The following is a 22,164-nucleotide window of genomic DNA, read 5'->3' as shown; positions in this document are numbered from 1 at the left end:
TGTGGGTGGTGATATATTCCTCCACTGAACCCTCCGAAGAAACCTCTGACAGCGGACAAGATCATCACTTCCTAATTTGTCTTGACAACTGAAACAGCTTCCACATTCTCCTCAAGACGAAAATCTCCCCTCACTGACTCCATCATGGGCTTCAGCAAAGTCTTCACTGACTCATCGCTGGCGAAACATGTCAACAGCATTCGTAACTCGCCACGCGAAGTCATCTTCAACCGACGTCTTCTCCTTTCGTCGGCACTCTATGCCATGTCAGGCCTATGCATCAGTATGTCTCCTCTATTGTCCTCGAAATTATCCAGTACCTGACTCTCCAAAGCTTGGGACCAGGGCTCCAGTTCTGTCGTGCCCTCTCTCCCGGGATTCTCGCAGACGTTTGGCATCACCTCTGCCACCAACCCCAAGGAGGTGGCCAACTTCATCTCCTTCGTCTATCTCACCGCTGGCGTTGGTTCAGGCCTGTCATTCTTCGTCAACGACCGCATCGGGCGGCTCTGGTCCTTGAGATTGTACTTTGTCATCTGGATCATCGGCCAACTGGTTGCCACTTTCTCTTATGGCAACATGGGCGCTCTTTACACCGCTAGATTCATCTCTGGGCTTGGTATCGGTCCTCTGACTGTTACCGGCCCCATGTCTATCGTCGAGATTGCACCTACCGAGATTCGTGGCCTTCTGACTGTGTGGTTCAGCGTTGTCATGCTGCTCAGCCTGACCGTAAGCACCTTGACAGTGTACGCTTGCTTCCTGCATGTCGCACCTTCACACTTGCAGTACCAGATAGTTTGGTTCGTACCAACTATCATCTGCGCCATCGTCATCGCTGCGAGCTTCTTTGCTTACGAGTCTCCGCGTTGGTTGATGCTAGTCGGCCGCAAAGAAGATGCTGTCAAGACTCTTGTCGCGCTTCGCGGACTACCAGCAGAGCATCCTCGAGTTGCTGGAGAAATTGCCGACATTGAGGAGCAAATCCAAGACGAAAAGGCCAAATATGGCGGCAGCGGTGGCCTCAAGGATGTTCTGAAAGAGACTTTCATGGTTCCCGCCAATCTTCGTCGCGTCCAGCAGGCTCTTATCTCGTACGCTCTCGCGCAGCTCTCTGGCGCAAACTCGGTCACCAGTTATCTCGTGCCGATTCTGTCGCTTATGGGGATCAGCGGTGCCAACGGGCATGGCCTCTTCTTGTCAAGCATGTACTCTCTCTCCAAGTTCTTTTACACCCTCATCGCCTCATTTTTCTTCATCGATGCCTTGGGTCGCCGCAAATCGCTCTTCATCGGTATCATTATTCAACTAATCTCGGACGTCTACCTTGGTGCTTACATCAAGAGTCACCAGTTGGGCTCTGTCGCCCCTGGTTCATCTGAAGCTGCAATCGCGGCCATCTTTATCCATGGTTTTGGATACGCAGTTGGTATAGTTTAAAGGCACCACAGCCTCATTTTCTCAAGTAGCTGACAAGCTTAATCCTAGGCCTCCTTGTTCTCCCGTATGTCTTTGGCGCTGAACTGTGGCCCAACAGCATTCGGTCCTTTGGCTCGGCTCTATCTCAAACCTTCCACTGGCTTTTCTATTTCGGACTCAACCGCGCGACCCCATCCATACTCAGCAGTATGAACAATTGGGGGGCCTTCATATTCTTCGCTGGGTGGTGCTTCGTGTCCCTCATTTACGTCTTTTTGGCTGTTCCAGAGACCGCAGGTCTCCCCCTGGAGCATATTGATGCTCTGTTCGAATGCCCCTGGTGGCAGATTCGCAGCAAGGCCAAGACCATGAGGGTCGACTCCATCTCCGGTCGCAGAATCGATGAGGACATTGAAGAGTGAGTTTGTCTCGGATCTTAATAGAGTTGTGTCTGACCGTGTGCTTCCCCAGTACCGAGCGCGACGATGGACAAGACCAGAAATTGACTTCCAAGGGTCGACAGATGGAGGTCTAAGTTTACAGCTTCGCGTTGAGTCTATAGATCAGTAGGACGGAAAACGAAGATTCAACCTTCATTGCAATTCTACTTTCAATTTCGTGACTGGACCATCCGTGCAAAATCTAAATTTCTCAGATGTAGACCAAGCAAGACCTGAGCTGAAACGTCATGGAGACCTGTTTAGCAATCAATACGTGGATAGCAACAAAGTTGTCGGTGTTGACTACGATATTGATCCGGGTCACACAGATAAATTAAGAGTGTGCTCTCTCTGAGGTAGTTCATTGGGGTTCTTGATCATATGAGGTCATCAGCCACAACACCCAGATGACATAACTAATATATATCACGGTATCGAAACTCGACGCCGAAGACGTCTAATCTCGATATTCTGGTCTTATATGGCTGAATCGGATAAAGCTCCAAGATAGAAACGACAAGTCTTATTCGTGTATTCGTTGATCTTTTCTAACTAGCTAGATCTTCGAACTACCCTTCAGCTGGTCCATGTTGACTGGGCTGTTCGCCGTCCCAGTCTCAAAGTAGGCTCTGATGTTCTCGAAACATTCCCTTTCGGCCTTTTGGAAGGCGACGTCAGTCAAACCACCAAGATGGGGCTGGATAATAACATTGTCTTGCTCGAAGAACCAAGGGTCAACCTTGGGCTCGTTGACAAGCACATCCAAACCAGCTCTCGCAACCTTTCCAGTCTTGAGGGCAACCTTGAGAGCTGCCTCGTCCACGACGGCCCCACGAGCGGTATTGACCAGGAACGCCCCATCCTTCATCGCCTCGAACTCGTTTGTGCTAATGAGATTGGTTGTCTTGTCATTCAATGGGCAGTTGAGTGAGATGACGTCGGACTGTGAAAGTAGCTCGTGTAGTGAATGGCAGTATGTGGCGTTATATTCTTTCTCGACGTCCTTGGGAAGCTGTCGGCGGTTGTAGTATCGGATCTTCATGTTGAAAACGGCCGCCTTTTTGGCAAGGTACTGTTATTCGAGCTAGGTCAGCTTTATCATCCCAGTTTATCAGGGCAGATCAAGGGAACTAACCTTTCCGATTGAACCCATACCGACGATGCCCAGTGTCAAGTTGGTGGGATCTCTGGCTGGGATGAGAACACCGGCCTCTCCTCTCCATTTCCCCGATTTAGCAATCCGCTCAGCATTGGAGGTATTTCGCAGCACAGCCAAGGTCAAGAACATGGCCATATCAGCGGTGGCTTCGGCAACTGCATCGACGGAATTGCAGAAAATGACATTGTTCTTGCTCATCCACTCAACATCGAATTCATTATATCCTGCTGACGCCGAAGTAATAATTCGACAGTCTGGGACAAGGGCCTCAAGCAAGTCCTTGTCGAAAGGCTCATAAGGCGGTGTTCCCATTCGGATGATGAAGGCATCGATGGGACCGCCTTTGCTGATGAGTTCTGGCAGCTTCTGTTGCGTCTCGGCCCGGTTGGCCGCGTCGAGCACCTCAAAGTCGAAGTCTTTGCCGAACGAGTCCAAATAATCGGCGCCGGCATGTTTGGGGGTGCCAAGGCACACGACACGGGGTTTTTGAGAAAGGCGACTGGGGGACATGGTGATGGCTGTGAACACTGGGCGGTGTTACGGTGGGATGCGATGAGGAAGATAAGAGTAACAATGATTTCAAGACGGAACGCGACTGGCCTTGTATACGTCCGACGCTCTTGCAAGCTCTCCATCATGATGCAGGGTAGCGGTCATGATTCCGGTTGCATGTCCGATCTTGGCCGCCGGCTCGGAAGGTTGCGGACTCCACTTTGATCGTCGTGGAGAATCTCGGCTTCCCCCGAGAGTGGTCAGCCGTGGCCTACCGGCCCATATTACGTGATTATTGAGGATAAAGCTGCAAGGGCCCAAGCAGACGCTGATTCAGGAGATTAGCAGGGGTCACTTCTCTCCAACAATGACCGACAACGTTGTGGCACCACCACCTCTGGGCTTCCTTGCCGTGGAAGTTGACATCTTCAGACCACCAGGAGACCCCTACAATGACAAGACCTGGCCTTTTCCACTTATTCGTGAAAAGGTCACCGGCACCAGTGAATCTCAAATTGTTACAAGCACTGCATATGACGATGCCTTCATTGAGCGATTCGTGGCTGCCGGCCAGCGACTAGCTGAGAGAGGGGCTGTGGGAATAATCACTAGTTGTGGGTTTCTTGCAATGGCTCAGAAAAGGTAGCTACTTCGATTCGCTTCCAATCCCTGGGCACTAAAGACCATGGCAGGCTGGCAGCTCGTTTGCCGATTCCAATCGCGACATCATCTCTCATACAAGTGCCAAGTCTCCGTGCCCTTATCCCTGCAGACAAGGCAATTGGAGTCTTGACATACGACAGCAAAAGGCTTGGAGACGCGCATCTACTTGCGCTTGATATTAAGCCAGAGGATGTGCGAATATGGGGAACCCCTGATGACGGCCATCTGAGAGCTATTTGCGCTAGAGGTGAAGCATATGACGCTGAAAGGCTGCAAAAGGAGCTGGTAGACCAAGCCAGAGCAATGACGTCTCGATACCCTGAGATTGCGGCCGTTGTTTTGGAGTGCACAAACATGCCTCCATATGCGGACACGATTCAGCGTGCAATAAACTTACCAGTCTACGATGTATATACAATGGGGACTTGGTTCTACTCGGGCCTTGTCCGACAGAATCCAAGCAGCTGGAAATCTGAGAGGAGAGAATGACAAGCAAACCTACTGTAATTCTAGTGGGTCGAGATAGAGTAAGCCATTGGCACGACCTTGCTTCGAGCCATAGATGGCGGGTAATCCGGACACAGCAGAAGCCTCATGCTAGTTGGGTGAGAGTTCTATTGTTGGAGATAAACGGCTGTATGGTGACACGTATGTCAAACTAACGAGAATACATAGGAGATAAAACATTACTAGGAGCCTCTTACGCAGGGCTGATAACCCCCTTCCTTCCGGACCCGAGGGTTCACCATCCAAATTGCTCGCAATGTAGAGACACGTGAGGGCCCCCAGAAACCATCCGTGATGTCGTCACGCTCCTGACTTCCTTCAACAGCGCCGCTGGCCCGCATGCCATGACCAAGACTCGCTGACCGGGGGCCATCCCCTCCAGGGCCTGGGCAACGAAATCATTGACATTGGGCCGTTGGTAGTGAACCGAAGCACCGTGGATGTAACTTGGCTGGTCCTCAGTCAGGCTCGATAGTTCAATGGCCGACTCATCGCCTAGAGAATCTTCCAAAACCAGGGCCCCTTCTGAGCCATCTGCTGTTCCCAGGCCTGATCGGTTGGACGGTTTCTCAATCTCTTTCTGGCCAGTAATGTGGATCAAAGTCTTGAAACCCGAGGAGTGACCAACGTCGCGCAAATGAGCTGAAAACCACTCAAGAAGGGCTAAAGGCAGTTAGTCATAATCACATTAGAAAAACCAAGATTCAAGACTGACCTGAGTTCCTCATGGACCATACCAAGGTAACATCCCTCTTATCAGAGTCCTCGGAGGCCTGCAAAAGTCGAAGAGCACTGCCGAATGCGAAGCTGCCGCCGCTGCCACCCGCAAATATCACCACCCTATCGTATCGCGCGGGGTCTGGTATCTGTCCGTAAGGCCCCTCGACCGACGCTCTCAGGATGGCGCCGGGGTTCTTCGAAGCATACTGGTGTAGGTCGCGAGTGAAGCCATCCTGGGAGGCAACAACAAACTCGAGCGGTTCTGTCCTCGCGATGGTAAAAGGGTGCGTCTCAAAGCGACGAATTCCCGGAATCCACAAGAATGCATGTTCGCCAGGATTGGCGCCGAGGAGCTTCTTGTTCAGGATGACCCTCGTGCCGCCGTTAGGAAGCGGCTGCAGCGTGGCGGTATTGTTGATGCCGTGGTAGACCAACCGGGATGCACGCACGAGACGATCGAGGAACCACATTCCCGCCGCGAGGCCCATCGCAATAATGACCCTCTCCGCTGCGGTGGGATGATGGAGAGAGATGAAAACCAGCGAAACCACAAAAAAGACGACGTGTAGGACGTAGAAGAGCTCGTAGCGGCGACGCTGCAGGGTCAGGGCAGCCATGACGACTGTCAAAAGACTGAAGCCCGCTACGATGCCAAAAATCTCTTCGCGAACCCGCAGTCGGGCTGCGTTTTGCTGATCTATAAAGACGGAGGAGTATGAAGCGGCGTGCACGACGACGAGGAGAAACGTGGTCAACCCTGAGATGCGGTGGAGGATGTTTAGTCGTTCGTAGGACACTCCGGTTAGGTAGCCGAGGGGTGTGTTTTTGAGACTGAAAAATACGGTAAGGACGATATTTGCGACAGCCAACCTGTCAATATTGTTAGTGAGAGCTCCTCTTGGGGACATATATGGAGAAAAGACATACCAGCCCGTTCAGGCAGCGACAACGACGCGCAGTGGCAAGAAGCTGGTATCAGTGTAGACGAAGATGAAGCCGACGTTGAGTCCGAGGTAAGCTAGTAAAAGAGTGCCGTGGCCAAGAGACGGTACACCAGGGACCTTTACTGACACGAGCCTTCGGAGACTGAATAGTGAGTGTCGGAGCTAAGTAGGCTGGTTTATGTGTTTGGTTATTTCTTACCTAGCAAAAGGCCCAAGTTTTAAAGGCCGCCGCAGGAGACTGAAGAAATGGAATATGATAAAGAGTCCCATAAGACCTGCTAGAACACCTGCGTAAAGCCTCATAGCGTCGTGATCGCGCCTGGCTCGCGCCGCGAATATTGCCATCAGCTGTGCCTGATCTGGCGGAGGCGGAGGTGGAGCGCTCTGCGTCGGAGCAGCTGTGGACGCATCACTGGCAAGACTCGACATTGTATGATGACTCTGTCAAGTCTGATTTTGTTCTTTAAGGAGTAGTTGAAGTGGGATGAGTTGGCTTGTTATACAGGAGGCCAGTCTATGCCTTGTGGTATTTTTCGTACTGTCAACGAGTGGAAGAGATGGTCGGCCGAGAAATGAGAACGGGTTTGCTTCACGAATATATAGGTCAAATCTCAGATTCCAAGCTTTTCATCACAGACCATGTCGATACCCTGGCTCATAGACAATCTTGCAGAGCCACGCGTTGTCGGAATGCTCGAGTTTCCTGCTCGAGTTTCCGAACAAATGGCATCATCAGCGGCATAGCCATGATCTTGGCTCAACCTTGGACAAGCCTGGCTGTGCTGATACAGGCACTGAGAAAGGGGCAGGGTTCATGGTGAGATGCGCCTTAAGATAGCGACTGATCGGCAAAGAGATACAAGCATTCCCATAGTGATGGAGCGCGGGCCTTGTATTAAGGTTTAGCTCCAGGGCTTGGCTTATCTTGGTAATCTTAGTAATTGGGAGACGCGCAATTGGGAGAGGGATCCAAAGCCTCATCAAGTGCGTAACCGGTCAAGGGGCTAGGACAGTCATTTGTCAGCTGACCATATGTGCATCTGAACGTTGATTTCGGAACCATGTCTGATTGGCCACACAGACCCGGAGCATCTACGTAGCGCTTTGAGATCTCGGCACGTGGTGGGATGGGCATCAGGCCGAATGGAACGTTTTACAGTATTGGGTTTTGATGCCGCAATGCATTAATAGCTGTATCTTTTGCTGTCGTGGCCAACATTGGAGACAAGAATAGTAAAGCAAAAATACCCAGGTATTCTAGAACGTGTCACGGCAGTTCTGCGCGCAGAATGGTCCCCTTGATGAATGATGTCTTCGCCAATAAAGAAGATGTCTGTCATGTGGATCCAGAAATAATGTTAATAAAATTTGAAACGCGCCGAGAATGAACAAATGAATGATTCCTTGCGCACGAGTGATACTACAAACTAGGTACTACTTGAAGCCCGAAGTCATATCGCGTGTCTCGACCGAGTCGGCATCTACACACCCGGCAGACCCCTTATCAATCTCATGTCCGTGCCGTGACTCATCTTCCCCAGACACGAGTGCCCCTCAAGACAAATGCCAAAGTTTTGCAGAATGGCGACGACAGCTCTTGCCCCTCCAAATGAGCAGCACCCCTGACCAGAACCCAAAGAGGCACAGCGCCCCCATGATGATGAAGGTGTCCCTCAGACCACTGTGGTTGATCCACGGCTCCGTAGCAAAGATCATGCCGCAGGCGATGATGTTGCGCACCGTAATCATGGCCGTAGACGCCTCTCCAGCTCTGTGAGAATAACACTCAGTGACATAGCCCAGGGAGACCTCTCCAGCAATTGGTACCCCGGCGCCGATAAGCCCCATTCCCACCACCGGCACCATCCAGTGCAAGCCCGCCGAGGCTCCCACCCCGTACAGCACCAACCCGGCGCTCATGATCGGCCCCGCCACTAGTGCAGCGTAGATGCGCGACTCGGGCTCCATGATACCGCCGTTCCGGCGAGCCTGCCAGATCATGAAGCGGTCCGTCCCTGCCCCGCCTACGTAGAAGAGGATCATGCTGCCGACGAGGGGGGAAAGGCTTGTGAGGCCGACAGCGGTGAAGCTGAAATTGTAGCCGTATAGGGGGCTCTGGAAGACCGTGTTGGAGGTGAAGGCCATGATGGAGAGCCACGCGATGCCGAAGCCATAGAGGCACGCGCACCAGAGGATGATGGGCTCGATGAGGAGCTGGATGGGCTGGATTATAGTGGCGCCAAGGGACTGGGGGAGCTTGAGGTCCGAGACCAGCTTCAGCCTTTGCACGTAAGTCTTTGGCTCGTGGAGAGGAGGGCCAAAGTCGCCGGATGTGCCATCGTCTCGGTTATAACCCGTTTCTTCTAGGAAGAAGAAGGCGAGAATGGTGACGACCGCCATGGTGATGGCAAAGGTCCAGTATACCCAGCGCCAGCCGACGCCGTCGACGATGAATCCAGTTGCTAGAGGGCCAATGAAGGATCTGTACCGAACAAGTTAGCCAGGGATGATCAATCAGTAGCCAGGTATCCGGAAAAGGGGGGGAGAACAACCCGTAAACACTTACCCTAGCGTTGCAGCGAGGACATACATGGACAATCCAAAGCCTCGCCGATGGACAAAGAACTGGTCATTGACAGTTACTGCGGGAAGCTGCTCAAAAGGAGCGGCAACAAAACCCATCAGGATGCGAGAGCCCACAAAGACGTCGCTTCTCTGTGCGGTGGCTGCAATAACCTGGGCGACGCCTGTCAAGAGACAAGATAGTATGTAGACCGGCCGGCGACCATATCGAAGGGCCTATCACGTTAGACAGTCTTCTCTTCCTGGTTCTGGAATACTTGCAGTAACTCACCATAGGATTCCAGATAATGTTGCCCATTCCGATAAACAGAATCGAGACCGCCGTGCCGACGTTCAGGTACTCAGCCGTTGTACCGAACTCAGCAATGAGGGCTCCGTAGGTAACAGCTGTGGACAAAGCCACCACGGCGACCATGAAAGAGTAGATGTTCACCACTAGGAAGGAGAGGGTCTTGCGGGTGATGCTCCAATTGAGAGGGTCGTCGGGGTCGCTGGAGGGCTCTGGAGAAAGAACAATGTGGGTTGACCCATCGTCTCTGCCCGGGTTGAGGAGAAGTCTGGTCCCAGGTACCATGTCGACTGTTTCTAAGAAAGTTCCCATCTCGACATCTGGAGACGAGGAGTTCTCAGTCTTCTTGGTTGACTCTGAGGTAGAAGTCATGTTGAAGAGCGGTTTGGCTGTGTACCTAGGTTGGTGAATGATGGATTAGAAGCGCGATAAGTGACGCACAAAGTAAATGGGGAGTTATGTTTCCATTATTTCCCAAAGACGGTTCGAGCTTAAGACAACAGGCTTTTATTCATATTGTGGTTTCCAAGGTTTCTCGGCCTAGCAGAGGCTAGTGTGCAGGATGAATAATTGATTCAACCCAACGAGTTGACACAGATTGCTGCGGCACGTCGCCAGGGTGTCTAGACGCGTAATATTCGCAAATCGCTTCCGATATTCCGAGATTACACTCTTTCATGTGCAAAATGCCAGACCTTGAGATACATCAAGGCAAGTGTAACACTTAGCTCGGGTCCCTACCCCAGAGATCCGGGGCAACCTTCGGATGGGTCCCGAAAACCCTGCAATCTCATTGGTCTCTCGGATCGCCTTGTAACTGCCCTATCTTGTGGTGGAGATTGCACCGTCCCTGTCTTGGCCATTATGGTTTACGCCAATGCCGCAACTAGCATAGCCCGTTGAGGGTGCTTTTGCGTCTCCTCTATGAGGTATTTGTCAGCTCGGAAACAACCAGGATGCATTCCAGAAACCGTAGATATCGGTGGCAGGGTGGATGCTCGAAAATAGTTGATGCTGCTTCAAGAAGCCAGCTATAAGTTATAGCACAACATCGTCCTCCAAATTGCACTCAATAGCGTCCTCTACTCCCAGACTTGATTGGGCCTTACTTGGAGATTAAAGTAACCAATCGTCTTTTTTCAGTACTATAATCGCATTCATGTCTACCCCGGACTGGCAGGACATAGTGGCACGCAAGCGAGAGCAGCGTGCCTCACTCATCCCTCAACAATGGCTGATTAAGAAATCGTCGGGGGACAATCCTCTCAAATCCCTGTTGGACAGTGGCCTTTTGACCCCCGAGGAACTGGACCTCACCGACGTCAGCAAGCATGACGCCGTCGAAACGCTCAGCCTCGTCGCTTCTGGGAGCATAACCGCCGAGAAGCTTGTCACCTCCTTCTGCAAGCGGGCCGCTGCAGCCGACAGCTTGACCAACTTCATCACCGAGGTCAACTTTGAGCAGGCTATCCGCCGTGCCAAAGAGCTCGACAAGCATCTGTTAGAGACCGGCCGCCTCGTCGGGCCCCTACACGGTCTGCCCCTCACGGTCAAGGACCACATGGACCTCGAGGGGCACGATTCGTCTGCCGGCATCGCAGCGTATTGCTTTGATCCCGCAAAGTCAAATTCGCGCCTCGTCCAGATCATGATCGAGGCCGGCGCGGTTGTGGTAGCAAAGACCAACGTGCCGCAGACTTGCCTCGCAGCCGACACGATCAACGTCGTGTTTGGCAGGACCCTCAATGCCCACAACAGCGGCTTCGGAGCCGGTGGCTCTTCCGGCGGCGAGGGCTCTGCTCTTGCTATGGGAGCATCCCTCCTCGGGCTGGGCTCTGACGGCGCCGGGTCAGCTAGAATGCCGGCTATGGCCAACGGCGTGGTTGGTTACCGACCCAGCGGATATCGTCTCCCCGCCGACGGTAGGTCTATCCTCGACCCGGGCATGATGGGAATCACAGAGCTCGGCCCCGTGGCGACATTCGGCTTGATGGGTCACTCGGTTAGAGATATCCGGCTCGCGTCCAAGATTGTCAGCGATGCCAGGCCGTGGGAGTACGACCCCTTCTTGTACCCATCGCCATGGCTGGGCATAGCAGCTCCAACGAGACCTCGCATCGGAGTATGGGCCCCTGGCACCCCCAATAACTATTGCCACCTCTTCCCTCCTGTGTTGCGAGGCTATCTGGCAGCGCAGGAGCGTCTACGCCAGGCTGAATATGAACTCGTCGAGTTCACTCCACCAGACATGAGCGAGGTTTGGGATCTCTGCAAAGCTTTTATTCACGTCCAAGGTATTACTGCCCTGACCAGAGAGATTTCCAAGGAGCCCATAATGAAGATTGTGGAAAAGACCGGCACTCTAGGGTCTGAGTGGGCCAGCAAGATGATCACCCTCGAGGACGTCCACTTGCTCAACCAGAAGCTCGCGCTGCTTAACATTCAGATGAAAGCAGCGTGGAACGCAAGCGGCCAGCCCCTCGATGCCCTGCTCTGGGTCACTGCCGCGAACCCGGCTCTGCCTATCGACGAATGGACGGACACGACGTTCACGGCTGTGTTCAACGCGGTAGACTGGCCGGCCGTCTCGCTGCCACTGGGCTTGAAGTGTGACCAAGACATTGATGCCCCTTATGTGGACTTCAAGCCATTCAGTGCCGAGGACGCGCGACTGCAGGCTCTGTATAAGCCTAGGAGGTTTCATGGGCTGCCTTTATCAGTGCAGCTAGCAGGGCAAAGATTTGAGGATGAGAAGCTTCTTGCTATTGCAGAGCTTATTATTAATGAGATAAGACACGAGTAGTTATGTATTAATAGTATCTCTTATGTTTTACCTAACGTACTTGATAAGCGAGCGACGCAGTCAAGCGAGCGACGCACTATACTGTGTAACTAGAAATTACCTACCCTATATTACTTTTACTTCCTTAATAAAATAGTTAGAACGTTAAAAAGAGTATTTTTATAAACCTTATTTTTTATAGAATCTAAAAATATTTATTATAGATTTTTAAAAAATATCCCTTATAAAGAAAAAGCTATATACACAGTGTAAATAGACTTTTCTTATACTAACTTATAAGGAATTAAATTAGATTTTTTAAAAAATGTCCTAAAATAATATAATAGGTAATAAGCCTAACTATAAAACTTTAGCTATTTTAGGCTTAATTTTAATTTTAGAGGGCTTTTTAAAAACCCTCTTTTAAGGTGAAAATCTAAGTGCGTCGCTCACTTGACTACGTCGCTCGCTTATCAAGTACGTTATATCACTTTCTTATGAGCAACTTCTATGTTTAGCTTGAGAAATAATTCTAAGCTCTGCGTCCGTTCTGGACACAGCAAGAAAATACCCTACCAGAGTGTAGCGAACATCATCTGCCTGAACTGATCCTTCTTTCTTGAGGGGCAAACTGCGTCAAGAAAATGATGAGTGCGCTCACTGTAAACTACAATGTTATGAAGGATCTTGAACTGGATAGCACCCGCACTCGACCATTGCGTTGCTGGAAAACTGGGTTGAGCAAATCTGCCAGTGATACAGGAACCTGGACAGTCTCATAAATGGCTACTGCCTCATGCTCAGCTCTACTGAACGGCCAGAGCCTAGGTATGTTTCACAAGCATTTTGACCATGAAAAAGTTTCCTATGTCAGATAAGGGTTGTTATATGGAATCTAAAGGAGGGCTAGTACCCCCTATGAAATAGAGTAAAGAGTTGAAGCCCTGTTTCTTGACAGTCAGGACGACTGCAACAAGCCCAAGTGAATATGGGGTCCTAAGCACTCTGCCTCAACATAATGCCCTTTACCTACACGCCACACCATAACTGTCCATTGCTATTGTGAATTCTCTCATCTAGTAGTCCGTTTAGTGACATTTTATTGTTCTGAATAAAGGGAATAACACACCTAGAACAACGGATGAGGGTATATAGTTTCCCTTTATCGTGGCACAGCTGGTACTGAGCCGGTAACTCGACCAATCTATTTTTGTGTCCCGACACGTTTTGGAGTATAACCCACTATTGAAAATCAGCCAGTGGGAAAGAGTAAGAGGTAGGAGTTCTCATACAAACTTCGCCAGGTTATCCAACCATCAGCATTGCCAAGACAATGGTCAAGGTTCACAGAGGAGGCGTAGTACACGCCATTAGTAGCAGAACAGTAGCATATAAACATGGTTCCGAGACCAAGGCTGCACCCCCTGCAGCTTGCTGCGAAACTGCGCTTTTGAATGGATTTGCTCTCGTTGCTACCATGACCACCGACTCCGGCTGTTTCAAGAGCCAACTCCGAGCCAGTTTCGCCGGTCGGAGCTGCCACCGAGGCGGTAGCTAGAATAGCACTGATAAGAAGAATGGACCGAACCATGGTTACAAGATGGCGGTTCTCGCTGAAATAGAAAGACAAGGTACGAAAGTGGCAAATAATTGTAGGCAGGGTAGGTGGTAGTAGTAAGTAATGGCTGTCCTTGGGTTTGTGGGTAAGGGTTTGGGCGATCCTTTATATGGTTTGGCAATGGCGGGCTGTAGGTGGAAAGAAAACAGCAATAATTCAATAGAGGCCCATTTTAAGAATTAATTGGCTCGGCTATACGAAAATCACGATAGAATAGTATCATTGTGAGACTCGGTATGTTGGTGGTATGCCGCCGCAACATCAGGCATTTTTGGGACATCCTGTCGCCTGTTGAGAGTGCATGATCGTCGTACCTCCCAAAGTCCGAAGGAAGCAATATTCGGCGCCATAGGGTTGGATTGATGCGAAAAGGGAATCGGCAGCCAAGCAGCGTTATGGTCTTCAGGCGTCTGGATGCTGGTGGGACGGTTAGCCCAAGAAACCCCTTACTCACAAAGCGGTGGACCATTGTGGATGTGCATGTGGGCCTCCACGTAGGTGCAGCTTGTAGGACTAATTAAGATGCTCTGCAGGGAGATGTGCAGCTACACCAAATCGTTTTATTGTGTTAGAAGCAGAGCGGACAAGACGAAGCAGTGGGGGAAAGGGGAAGAAAGGCCGTATGGCGCAACTTAACCTTGATATGTGCGGGCAATTTGTCAGATCACGCCGCGTGGATAGTCCAGACTCACCGTCCGCCAGACGAGTGCAAAGAGGTCATGTGAAAGAAGGTATCGCAAGTTACTCATCGTCCGCATTACCCCCCCTGCTCGTTGAGTCTATCCACTTTTGTGCCTCATCGACACGACCCCCTGATTGGGCTCTCTACCATCTGATTGCATGTAGCCCCGTTTCCTTCCCCGTTTAAGTATGGCATGTGAGATAGTCAAAGTGGGAAAAATCATGCGCTTTGACGTTGGACGGAACGGCCCGCGGCATCACGACTGCAGGCGATCCTTTGACACCGCCAGCGCGCCGTCAAAGGCCAACAGCGGCCGAAGAGGACACTATACCCTTGCTACGAAAAAGCGCGTGCCAGAGGAGCCAGTGGAGATCAAATTGAATGCCACTCTGGCTAATCTCCGCCTCCACTATGTAGCATCACCAGACGACAAAAGTACACACCATATTTGGCTAGATCGAAAAGCTTCACGAGCGGGACATGATACTGGATGAGGTGCATGGGCTGAGCCTTTTTCTTTCGCTCAATTCTATGACGTATCTAGTTTTTAACAACGGCCGGGGCAAAAGGTTTAGGTCGTGTGTGCGTCTGTATGTGCCCAAGACAAAATAGTCTCGGCAGTTGAGTCGCAGAGATTGATGGATATCGCTCATGAGCTTCTTGGCCTCTTTTGGGTATATTATGCGCACAAATACTACATCTCTCTATTTCATGTTGATCTATCATTAGGTAGGCAACCCGCAATGTTGCTTCAATATCACTCAAAAGCAGTCATTTCCATTCCACCAGTGTGATACTTACTGTACCTAAACGCGACACATAAGCCGGCGACAGCCTACCACTTCACGCCTGGTTGTTGTGTATGACAACTTTACTGCATATGTAACAGAACTATAGAAGTTGGTATTCAATCTTATGCCATTTCATTGCCAAAGACCAACATGTCAGGGAATTTTGACCCCTCAGTGTGTTTCGTTTTCGTAGCGGCTTCGGCAGCACTCGCCTCGGCGAGTCGCCCCTCCACACTGTTTCGTGCTGTGAGCGCCTAAATACAACTATCAAAGAGGAGGTGTACCTGTTCCAGAGGTAACCCTTTCGCCTCTAAGATTAAACAGTAGTTGAAGATAGCCGACAGGAATATGCAGGCGCCAAGAAGGTAAAGCATGCCGAACTTAATGTTATGGATCATGTATGGGCTGAGTAGATGACAGCGGACTGGACGATCCACTGAACGGCCACCACGGCCCTTGTGGTTGAACTTCGAATTCTGCTGGAAGATTTCCACAGCAAAGATCCAGGGTTATGAACACAGGTCAGCGTCAACGGGTGCATTGAGGGATTATTACGGTACCCACCATTGCCTGCCGGGAAAAGGCGTAGGCTGCGGCATATCCATAGACAAACAAACACCATGGCAAAATAAGCGTCCGCGTCGCCATCGGCAAGATTGTCAAAAGGGCCGCTAAGTAAAGAATAAAATGACTCTCAGCGAGGCCAACAGCGCCCATCGCGGTGAACAAGATGGGCCCAGCAAACGGAGAAGACGATATCTGAAACCTGTTAAAGCCAAAGATTTTAGTATGCCAAGACACCGCGCCGGAACCTCGTTAATGTTGGTGGCGGACCTGGGGGTCCTCTGGGTTCATAGAAGGAGGGCCACCCCCTGCCTATACGTGCCTCTCGGGAACTAGCGTTGGCCAACTGGAGAAACTCACGCCCTTTTATCATCTCAGATCCCTCTTATGTGTCTGGCACCTGATTCGGAGCGACAAGGTGGGCCACATCATGCCTGCCTGGCTCAGACGCTCGTTCCGACTAGCCACACAGCGTTTGATAACTGCCGCTGAGTCATCATGTGCGCATTGCTGGTTGTTCCGCTTGAGGCTATCACGACCTTCCTTTTCAGGTAGCAGCGTGGCCTTCCTAGTTAGAGTTAGTTATCCGATGGTTCTCTAACCATCTTTGTAGGCACACGTAAGCACCATGGAGGCTGTGCGCAGGGCCCAATTTGACAATACCATTCACCTTATCAGCATGGCTACAGAAACACTGATTTCCTAGTTATGTTGCTGATCTCATGAAAGGAGGTAGTTTAAACAAGAGCATTCTGCTTCCGGTTGGATGTTGTAAGTTGCGTAATGTGGCAGTACGTAAGCCCCATCTACCTTGTCAGATAGATCGATTGAATCCCCTCTCTGGCCCATATACATCTGCTTGGCCCTCTGATTTGAGGGTAAGTCCACCATGGGGCGTAGAAATGAACACGAATAGTAAAAACAAAGGAACATGACAAGGTAAGGTTTCGCGCCGGTCCATCTCCTCATGACTTCTAGCCTCCACTGTGGCCGCATGCTCAAAGAACCGGAGAGAACGAAGTCGGATCCAACACAGTTGAAACAATGCTCTCAAAGTTGCTGAAGTTGAACCCAACCATGTCGTTGGTGAAAGCTTCACTGGCCCTGTATGCTGCGTCGACATCGGCAGGGTCGTCACCGATCGCGTATTGAACCAGGGCCATGACTTGCTTATCGTCGCCTTCGGGTGTCCAAACAGCTCTGGTGGTAACATTGAACTCTTTCAATGACTCGATATGCTTTTTCCAAATCTGAACATATTGGTTGGTTGCATCGACGGTGCTCAAGGTGTAGCTTCGCAGCTCTGTCGGGGGCTGCTGGCGTGCCAGAGCAGCCGGAAGACAAGAAAGAAAGGCAAAGGAGATCTTCATGACTTGGTGTGGTCGAGTAGAAAGTTGCTGATGTCGGTTTCAGATGATAAGAAATGGATGTCTTCCTTTGCATGGTCCGAAGATGTCCTTATATACTGCAGAGGTTGAGATGAATAACCAGACCTGGACCTGATGACTAAGCGGAGGTTAAGCCTTGTTCGGGATGAACGCTCGATTTTCGCTCTAGAGCCGACAAAGCGTAGCAGAAACTAATAAAAGTGAAACAAAAGCAGCTCTATCGGCCCCATCGGCCCCATCGGCTCCATCGGGTTGCTGCTTTCAGATACGCAATCAGTATTTCAAGGCCAGGGCTAGTGCCAGGGTCAGGGTCAGCATCTGGTTCAGGTAGTGGCTGGCCTTGCTGCGAATTTGCCCCCAAGGGGACTCGAACAGAGCGTCAATATGGTCCAGGCTAAGACGTAAATAAGGGATACGAAGCACTATCCTGCAAAAAGATGAAGGTTCGATACGGTCGTTGATAGCATACCTAGTCGATCCGGTATTGGCACTTGTGAAATCACCCCGTTGTGAGAGGCCACGATCAACCAAGGTATATGCAGGATGGAGAGAGGTGGCCAAAGGGCGATTGGTCGTGTAACTACCAGACCCCGGGGATTATCATGCAATGCAACTGAAGCCATGTGTTTCGGCCACCGGACCGTTAGTAAAGGTGAAGAATTGTCGCTCTTACTTCCTGATGATGATACTGGTGGAGCAAGAACCATGACCCTGGGCCCTGGGCCCTTCAGCACGGAATGCAACCAAAACCAAAGTCTAAAGCTTTCGGCCGCCGGACCGCCACGTCAGCAAGAGTGAAGAACTGTTGCTCCCAGTTTCTGACATACAGGGCTTCAACCCGGATGCCTCGGCCCAGGCGGTGCTCGCCATACAATGCCGACGCTCCATGTAACCTTGTTTCCATGCCCGTCGACATCCGGCATTTGAACGTGGTGACGCAACATAACAACCCCCAGATCTCCTTTAGTTAGATTGTTATAAATAAGCTTCAGGGCCAGGTTTCCGCATTTCCAGATCCTCCCCTGTCATCACTACAAGAGTTGCCCTGTGATTTCCATACACTTACCCTCAGAACCAACTTCTCAACCCTGCTCTCAAACCAAGCTCAGACCAACATTTGCCTATAATGGGTTAGTCAAAGCGTTTGAGCCAAGCTCTACCTCGCTAATGATTCTTAAGCTATCTCGGACAAGGCCAGATTGACCATCTCCCGGTGGACTGACGGATGGTCGGCGTCCGATCAGTCAGACTGGGTCAAGTTGCACACTAGTGATGTGGTGTATACTGACCACGCTTTCCAAATCAGTCGAACTGGCCACAAAGGACTCAAAAGCCATACTGGAATCTGGAAAAACTCTCTTCCAGACTTTGCTGTTAAGGAAGAACACATTTGGCTGGAAGAGTCGCTGCCTGACAACAAGAGTCGGCTCGTCTTCAAGACGGTGAACACGGGCATCTTTGTTAATGACCTTCCTGGAATCAAGGCAACTGGGCGGCCTTTTTGGTTCCCAGGCGTGGTTGAACTGATTGTCCGCAACGAAGATGGATTGATTGAGAAGATTGAGGAATGGTACACCTTCAAGTTCCATAGCTTGGCTTCGATTGATGAGTATGACCACAGGGATCAGTAGATTTTCACCGGCCTAAGTCTTACATTCATGTCAAGACTGGAATATTCTCCTTAGTAGCTATCCTCGATTTCTTTGAAGGGCAAATGCAGATTTCGTGTTCCAATTTCGTCTCTACATAGCCTTCTCCACTGAAACGTTCTTGGCTTCACAACTTCCCGATACACAGTTTCTGCCTCCGGCAAGTATTGTGAAGGACAGGGATGGGAACAGATATCAGATAACGGTAGGCTTTATTAGTCGAAGAGAGTGAGTCTCTCGCTGTTCGTACCATCTTTCATGAATACCCAAGTGGCGCTACTCGGTTCCCTTTTATGCTTGCCTCGTCGTCTTTGCCATTGATTATTCAACCCACTCAGTGAAGGCTTACCCTGATGTATGAGTACCGTTTTTCCCCAATCTTCTTTTATTATTATTGATAGTGACAAGCCCAAAAGAGACCATCAGCCACAACTGCAAAAGATATCGTCCAAAATGCTTGATGGCATGAAAGCCCAATACTAAAAAACACTATAACCTAATTGGCATCCCTTCACCTGAATCTGACGCTCAAGCATCAACGGCGTAAAGTACTAAAGACACCACCCACTTCTATGGCCCCTGATTGTTTGCCGATCCATTGACAACTGCACCGGGCTTGTCAGAGGCCTCAAGCGGCCGTGGCAACAACTCCCGCACTTCCTATGGGAGTTGCCAAGTCAATGCAGTAGACAGAGTCCAATCCGACAGCATAGTACTCCACGCCCTTGTGTTGCACGACAGCGTGGGAGAAGACTGCCGATAAATCTAGATAATTGGGATAAGTAATGATTACCTTTCTCCGCTCAAGATATTACGCAACCTCTGCACTTTCACACCCACCAAGTTCAATGAAATAGCGGCTAAAGTAAGCACGAGGGACAGGTCAGGAGTCCGGGTGCAGCGAGCATGAAGCGCCTTATCTATCCAATCGAGAGACAGGAATGCCCAGCCGATTTTATACTATGCGTATAAAATCAGGAGTCTGGGAGAGAAGTAGACCAAGTTGATCTTACATTTCACATCCTTTCGGTGATATTTTCCTAGCTTATTACCTGAAACTCTTGGCCAACTATCCCAGACACCTTTCACCATGATTCATCTACTAACAATCTCAACTCTCCCTTCTGGCATTGCAGGCCATACCTTGTTCCAGGTTGCCTTGCATGTCAGACAGGAGAGCCTCAAACCGATCATCAGTCCGATGGCATGGGAAGGAGCTGAGTTCTCCGAGGAAGGCTCTTTCGTGGTCCAGTTTGGTCCAACCGACATTGCCGAAGTCGATGCAGCCCTCGCCTCCTTCCAAGGTTCGACAAGTTCACTTTGAGGACTCTGAGATATCCTAGCAACCACTGACCCCAACAGCAACTGGTATTTCTGCTGGACATCTCTCTCCTCTGGCCTTTGTGCTCCCAGCTTTGGGTCCTAAGCTGCGCCGCCTCAGTCACCGTGTGCACCACGAGGAAGGCTTTTTTGTTCTCCGCGGCTTGGAGCCGTGGCGATACAAGCGCCTCAAGAACACCATCGTCTTCACTGGCATTGCATCCTACATCGGGAACCGACGCGGCATGCAGTCAGCAGATGGGCCTGTCATGAGTTCGCCGCCATCTTCATATATGTTAGGACAGTTCTGACTTCAGCGATCGCTCATATCTTTGATTACCCCACCGAGGTCGAAGAAATGGAGAAGAGCAATGACGGCTACTTGGGCCATGCTAACCGCACGTCGGCTCTTGTAAGCAATTATTCGCCAGGCCTGTCTTCAAATGCTGACTCCCGGAAGCCTTTCCATACAGACGACGGTCACATCATCTCCCTCTCCTGTCTTCAGACGGCAGATATTGGCGGACGTACGCTTCTCGCCTCGCCCTGGGCCATCTACAATCGCCTTCTCTCCACCCGCCCAGACGTGATTCAGACTCTGAAGGAAGCATGGCTTTGGGACTCGTATGAACCCTTTCCCCATTCCTCCATTCTTATGCTTGTGGCTCACGCATCGGGCAGTTTCATCCCCGAAAACCCAAGCTTCGAGCGCCCTCTTCTCCTGGAAGAGGAAGGGAAGCTAATCTGCAGCTACCGCATTCGCCCATTTCTCGGAACACCGTGCTATCCTCGCAATGCTGCCATGGAGCCGCTCCCAAAGCACCAGGAGGAAGCACTTGCCGTTGTCAGGAAGATTGCCGAGGAGATATGCCTCAAGTTCGAGTTCAAGAAGGGTGACATCCAGTTTGTCAACAACTTGAGCCTCTTGCATACCCGTGAGGAGTTCCATCGCGCGGTTGGCGAGAACACCCGCCGCCATCTGCTCAGGCTCGTGCAGATGGATGATGAGTTGGGATGGAAGCTCCCGGCAGTGATGAAGGAACCGATGGAGAAGATGTTCAACCATGAACCCGATGAAGAGAAGTTCATCTGGAGCCCAGAACCACTGCCTTATGTCATTGGGCAGTGAGCCGTATCGGGTAAAGAAGGAGTAGCAGGACAGAGTAGGAACAAGCTGTATGCGGGGTCATTATTCTTGTTCAGATCCAAGTGATAAGATGCGAGGAGTGTTTTTGCCATGCTGCTTCCAAGGACTGACTGATGACCCTACATTTCCCGCTCCATTACTTCTTTTGAACATCCAAGATCACCATTCCGTCAAACTCCTCCTTTCCGCCTGTGAACACAGCAATCTTCAGATCTTCAGCACATCCATGAATGAGAGCCTTGAACTCGCTGAGCGTCCGATGGCCGCACCCAAACACGGCCAGAATTATGATGTCAGACATGCTGGAACTCAGGGAACCTCCAACCTCGGGGATGGCCGTGTCGATTATCAAGATCCGATCGCCCGGTTCCATGGCGGCCAACAAGTTCCCGAGTATTACTTTACACTCCTCATCCCCATGGTCGTGGAGGATAATCTTAAGCAGGAAGATGAGCTTGCTTTTGTTAAGGCGGGTTCCTTTCGGCTGTGGCGATAGCATGTCATGAGCAAAGAACTTTATACGGTTCTTTAGAGCTGGAGGGCAGGCTCTCTGGCCATGCTCGATGATGAGCGGGTGATCCTGAACGGAGAAGGTGGCTTGCGGGAATCTTTTAGCAAGGAACAAGCTCAGGTTACCGAACCCTCCTGCAACATTAACAAAGTGGGTTTCGACTTCAAGTCTCTCCAAGGGATAGCTGTTCTCCAAGAACGGTAACTGGTTACGGGCGAGCTCCTCCATGGAAATGGCAAAGTTAAGGGCAGCTGGGTGGTCAAGCTCGTTGGAGTATGAGTAGAAGTCCAGGGACGTCCCGTAGACAGCGTTGAAGGCAGCTTTGCCGGGCTCAGCCAGGCGGTATCCCTTTACTTTCATGGCATGCGGAAGATGTGCAACAGCGCGATATTTCTCCTCGAGGCTACAAGCGTGAAGTTAGCAGACTTTCAGTTGGGGGATCCGCCACAGGATTGTATTACATGGACGTCATCCATGCGTGAAACGGAGGGTTCAG

At 50.8% G+C, this 22,164-nt stretch overlaps 6 protein-coding genes and 1 pseudogene across 7 annotated transcripts, besides 1 other annotated feature; 3 read left to right on the top strand and 4 right to left on the bottom strand.

The window, feature by feature from the left end:
* Positions 1 to 144: 144 nt before the first annotated feature.
* On the top strand, positions 145 to 1,841 carry NCS57_01085700 (MFS domain-containing protein; the record flags this gene model as incomplete). Its single annotated transcript, XM_053060587.1, has 3 exons — positions 145 to 283; positions 335 to 1,429; positions 1,489 to 1,841. The coding sequence occupies 3 exons, from the start codon at positions 145 to 147 to the stop codon at positions 1,839 to 1,841; spliced, it is 1,587 nt and encodes a 528-aa protein (XP_052910981.1).
* A 574-nt stretch (positions 1,842 to 2,415) lies between these two features.
* Positions 2,416 to 3,543, bottom strand: NCS57_01085600 (annotated as a pseudogene). The gene is made up of 2 exons: positions 2,995 to 3,543; positions 2,416 to 2,931 (listed from the first exon to the last, which is right to left on the bottom strand).
* Positions 2,416 to 3,543: a sequence feature.
* Positions 3,544 to 4,915: 1,372 nt separating this feature from the next.
* Positions 4,916 to 6,773, bottom strand: NCS57_01085500 (FAD-binding FR-type domain-containing protein; the record flags this gene model as incomplete). The annotated part of the gene is made up of 4 exons (XM_053060586.1): positions 4,916 to 5,343; positions 5,396 to 6,270; positions 6,358 to 6,486; positions 6,544 to 6,773. 4 exons carry the CDS (start codon positions 6,771 to 6,773, stop codon positions 4,916 to 4,918), a joined length of 1,662 nt encoding a protein of 553 aa, XP_052910980.1.
* Positions 6,774 to 7,898: 1,125 nt separating this feature from the next.
* On the bottom strand, positions 7,899 to 9,588 carry NCS57_01085400 (uncharacterized protein; the record flags this gene model as incomplete). Its single annotated transcript, XM_053060585.1, has 3 exons — positions 7,899 to 8,826; positions 8,911 to 9,143; positions 9,199 to 9,588. The coding sequence occupies 3 exons, from the start codon at positions 9,586 to 9,588 to the stop codon at positions 7,899 to 7,901; spliced, it is 1,551 nt and encodes a 516-aa protein (XP_052910979.1).
* Positions 9,589 to 10,375: 787 nt separating this feature from the next.
* NCS57_01085300 (Amidase domain-containing protein) lies at positions 10,376 to 12,019 on the top strand (the record flags this gene model as incomplete). The annotated part of the gene is made up of 1 exon (XM_053060584.1): positions 10,376 to 12,019. One exon carries the CDS (start codon positions 10,376 to 10,378, stop codon positions 12,017 to 12,019), a length of 1,644 nt encoding a protein of 547 aa, XP_052910978.1.
* A 4,632-nt stretch (positions 12,020 to 16,651) lies between these two features.
* Positions 16,652 to 17,023, bottom strand: NCS57_01085200 (NIPSNAP domain-containing protein; the record flags this gene model as incomplete). The annotated part of the gene is made up of 1 exon (XM_053060583.1): positions 16,652 to 17,023. One exon carries the CDS (start codon positions 17,021 to 17,023, stop codon positions 16,652 to 16,654), a length of 372 nt encoding a protein of 123 aa, XP_052910977.1.
* A 1,144-nt stretch (positions 17,024 to 18,167) lies between these two features.
* Positions 18,168 to 18,672, top strand: NCS57_01085100 (SnoaL-like domain-containing protein; the record flags this gene model as incomplete). Its single annotated transcript, XM_053060582.1, has 2 exons — positions 18,168 to 18,171; positions 18,221 to 18,672. The coding sequence occupies 2 exons, from the start codon at positions 18,168 to 18,170 to the stop codon at positions 18,670 to 18,672; spliced, it is 456 nt and encodes a 151-aa protein (XP_052910976.1).
* Between the last annotated feature and the right edge of the window lie 3,492 nt (positions 18,673 to 22,164).

Source organism: Fusarium keratoplasticum, chromosome 8 (assembly GCF_025433545.1).
Source record: "Fusarium keratoplasticum isolate Fu6.1 chromosome 8, whole genome shotgun sequence".
Lineage (NCBI taxonomy): Eukaryota > Fungi > Ascomycota > Sordariomycetes > Hypocreales > Nectriaceae > Fusarium > Fusarium keratoplasticum.
This window is presented reverse-complemented; position numbering and strand designations above follow the sequence as displayed.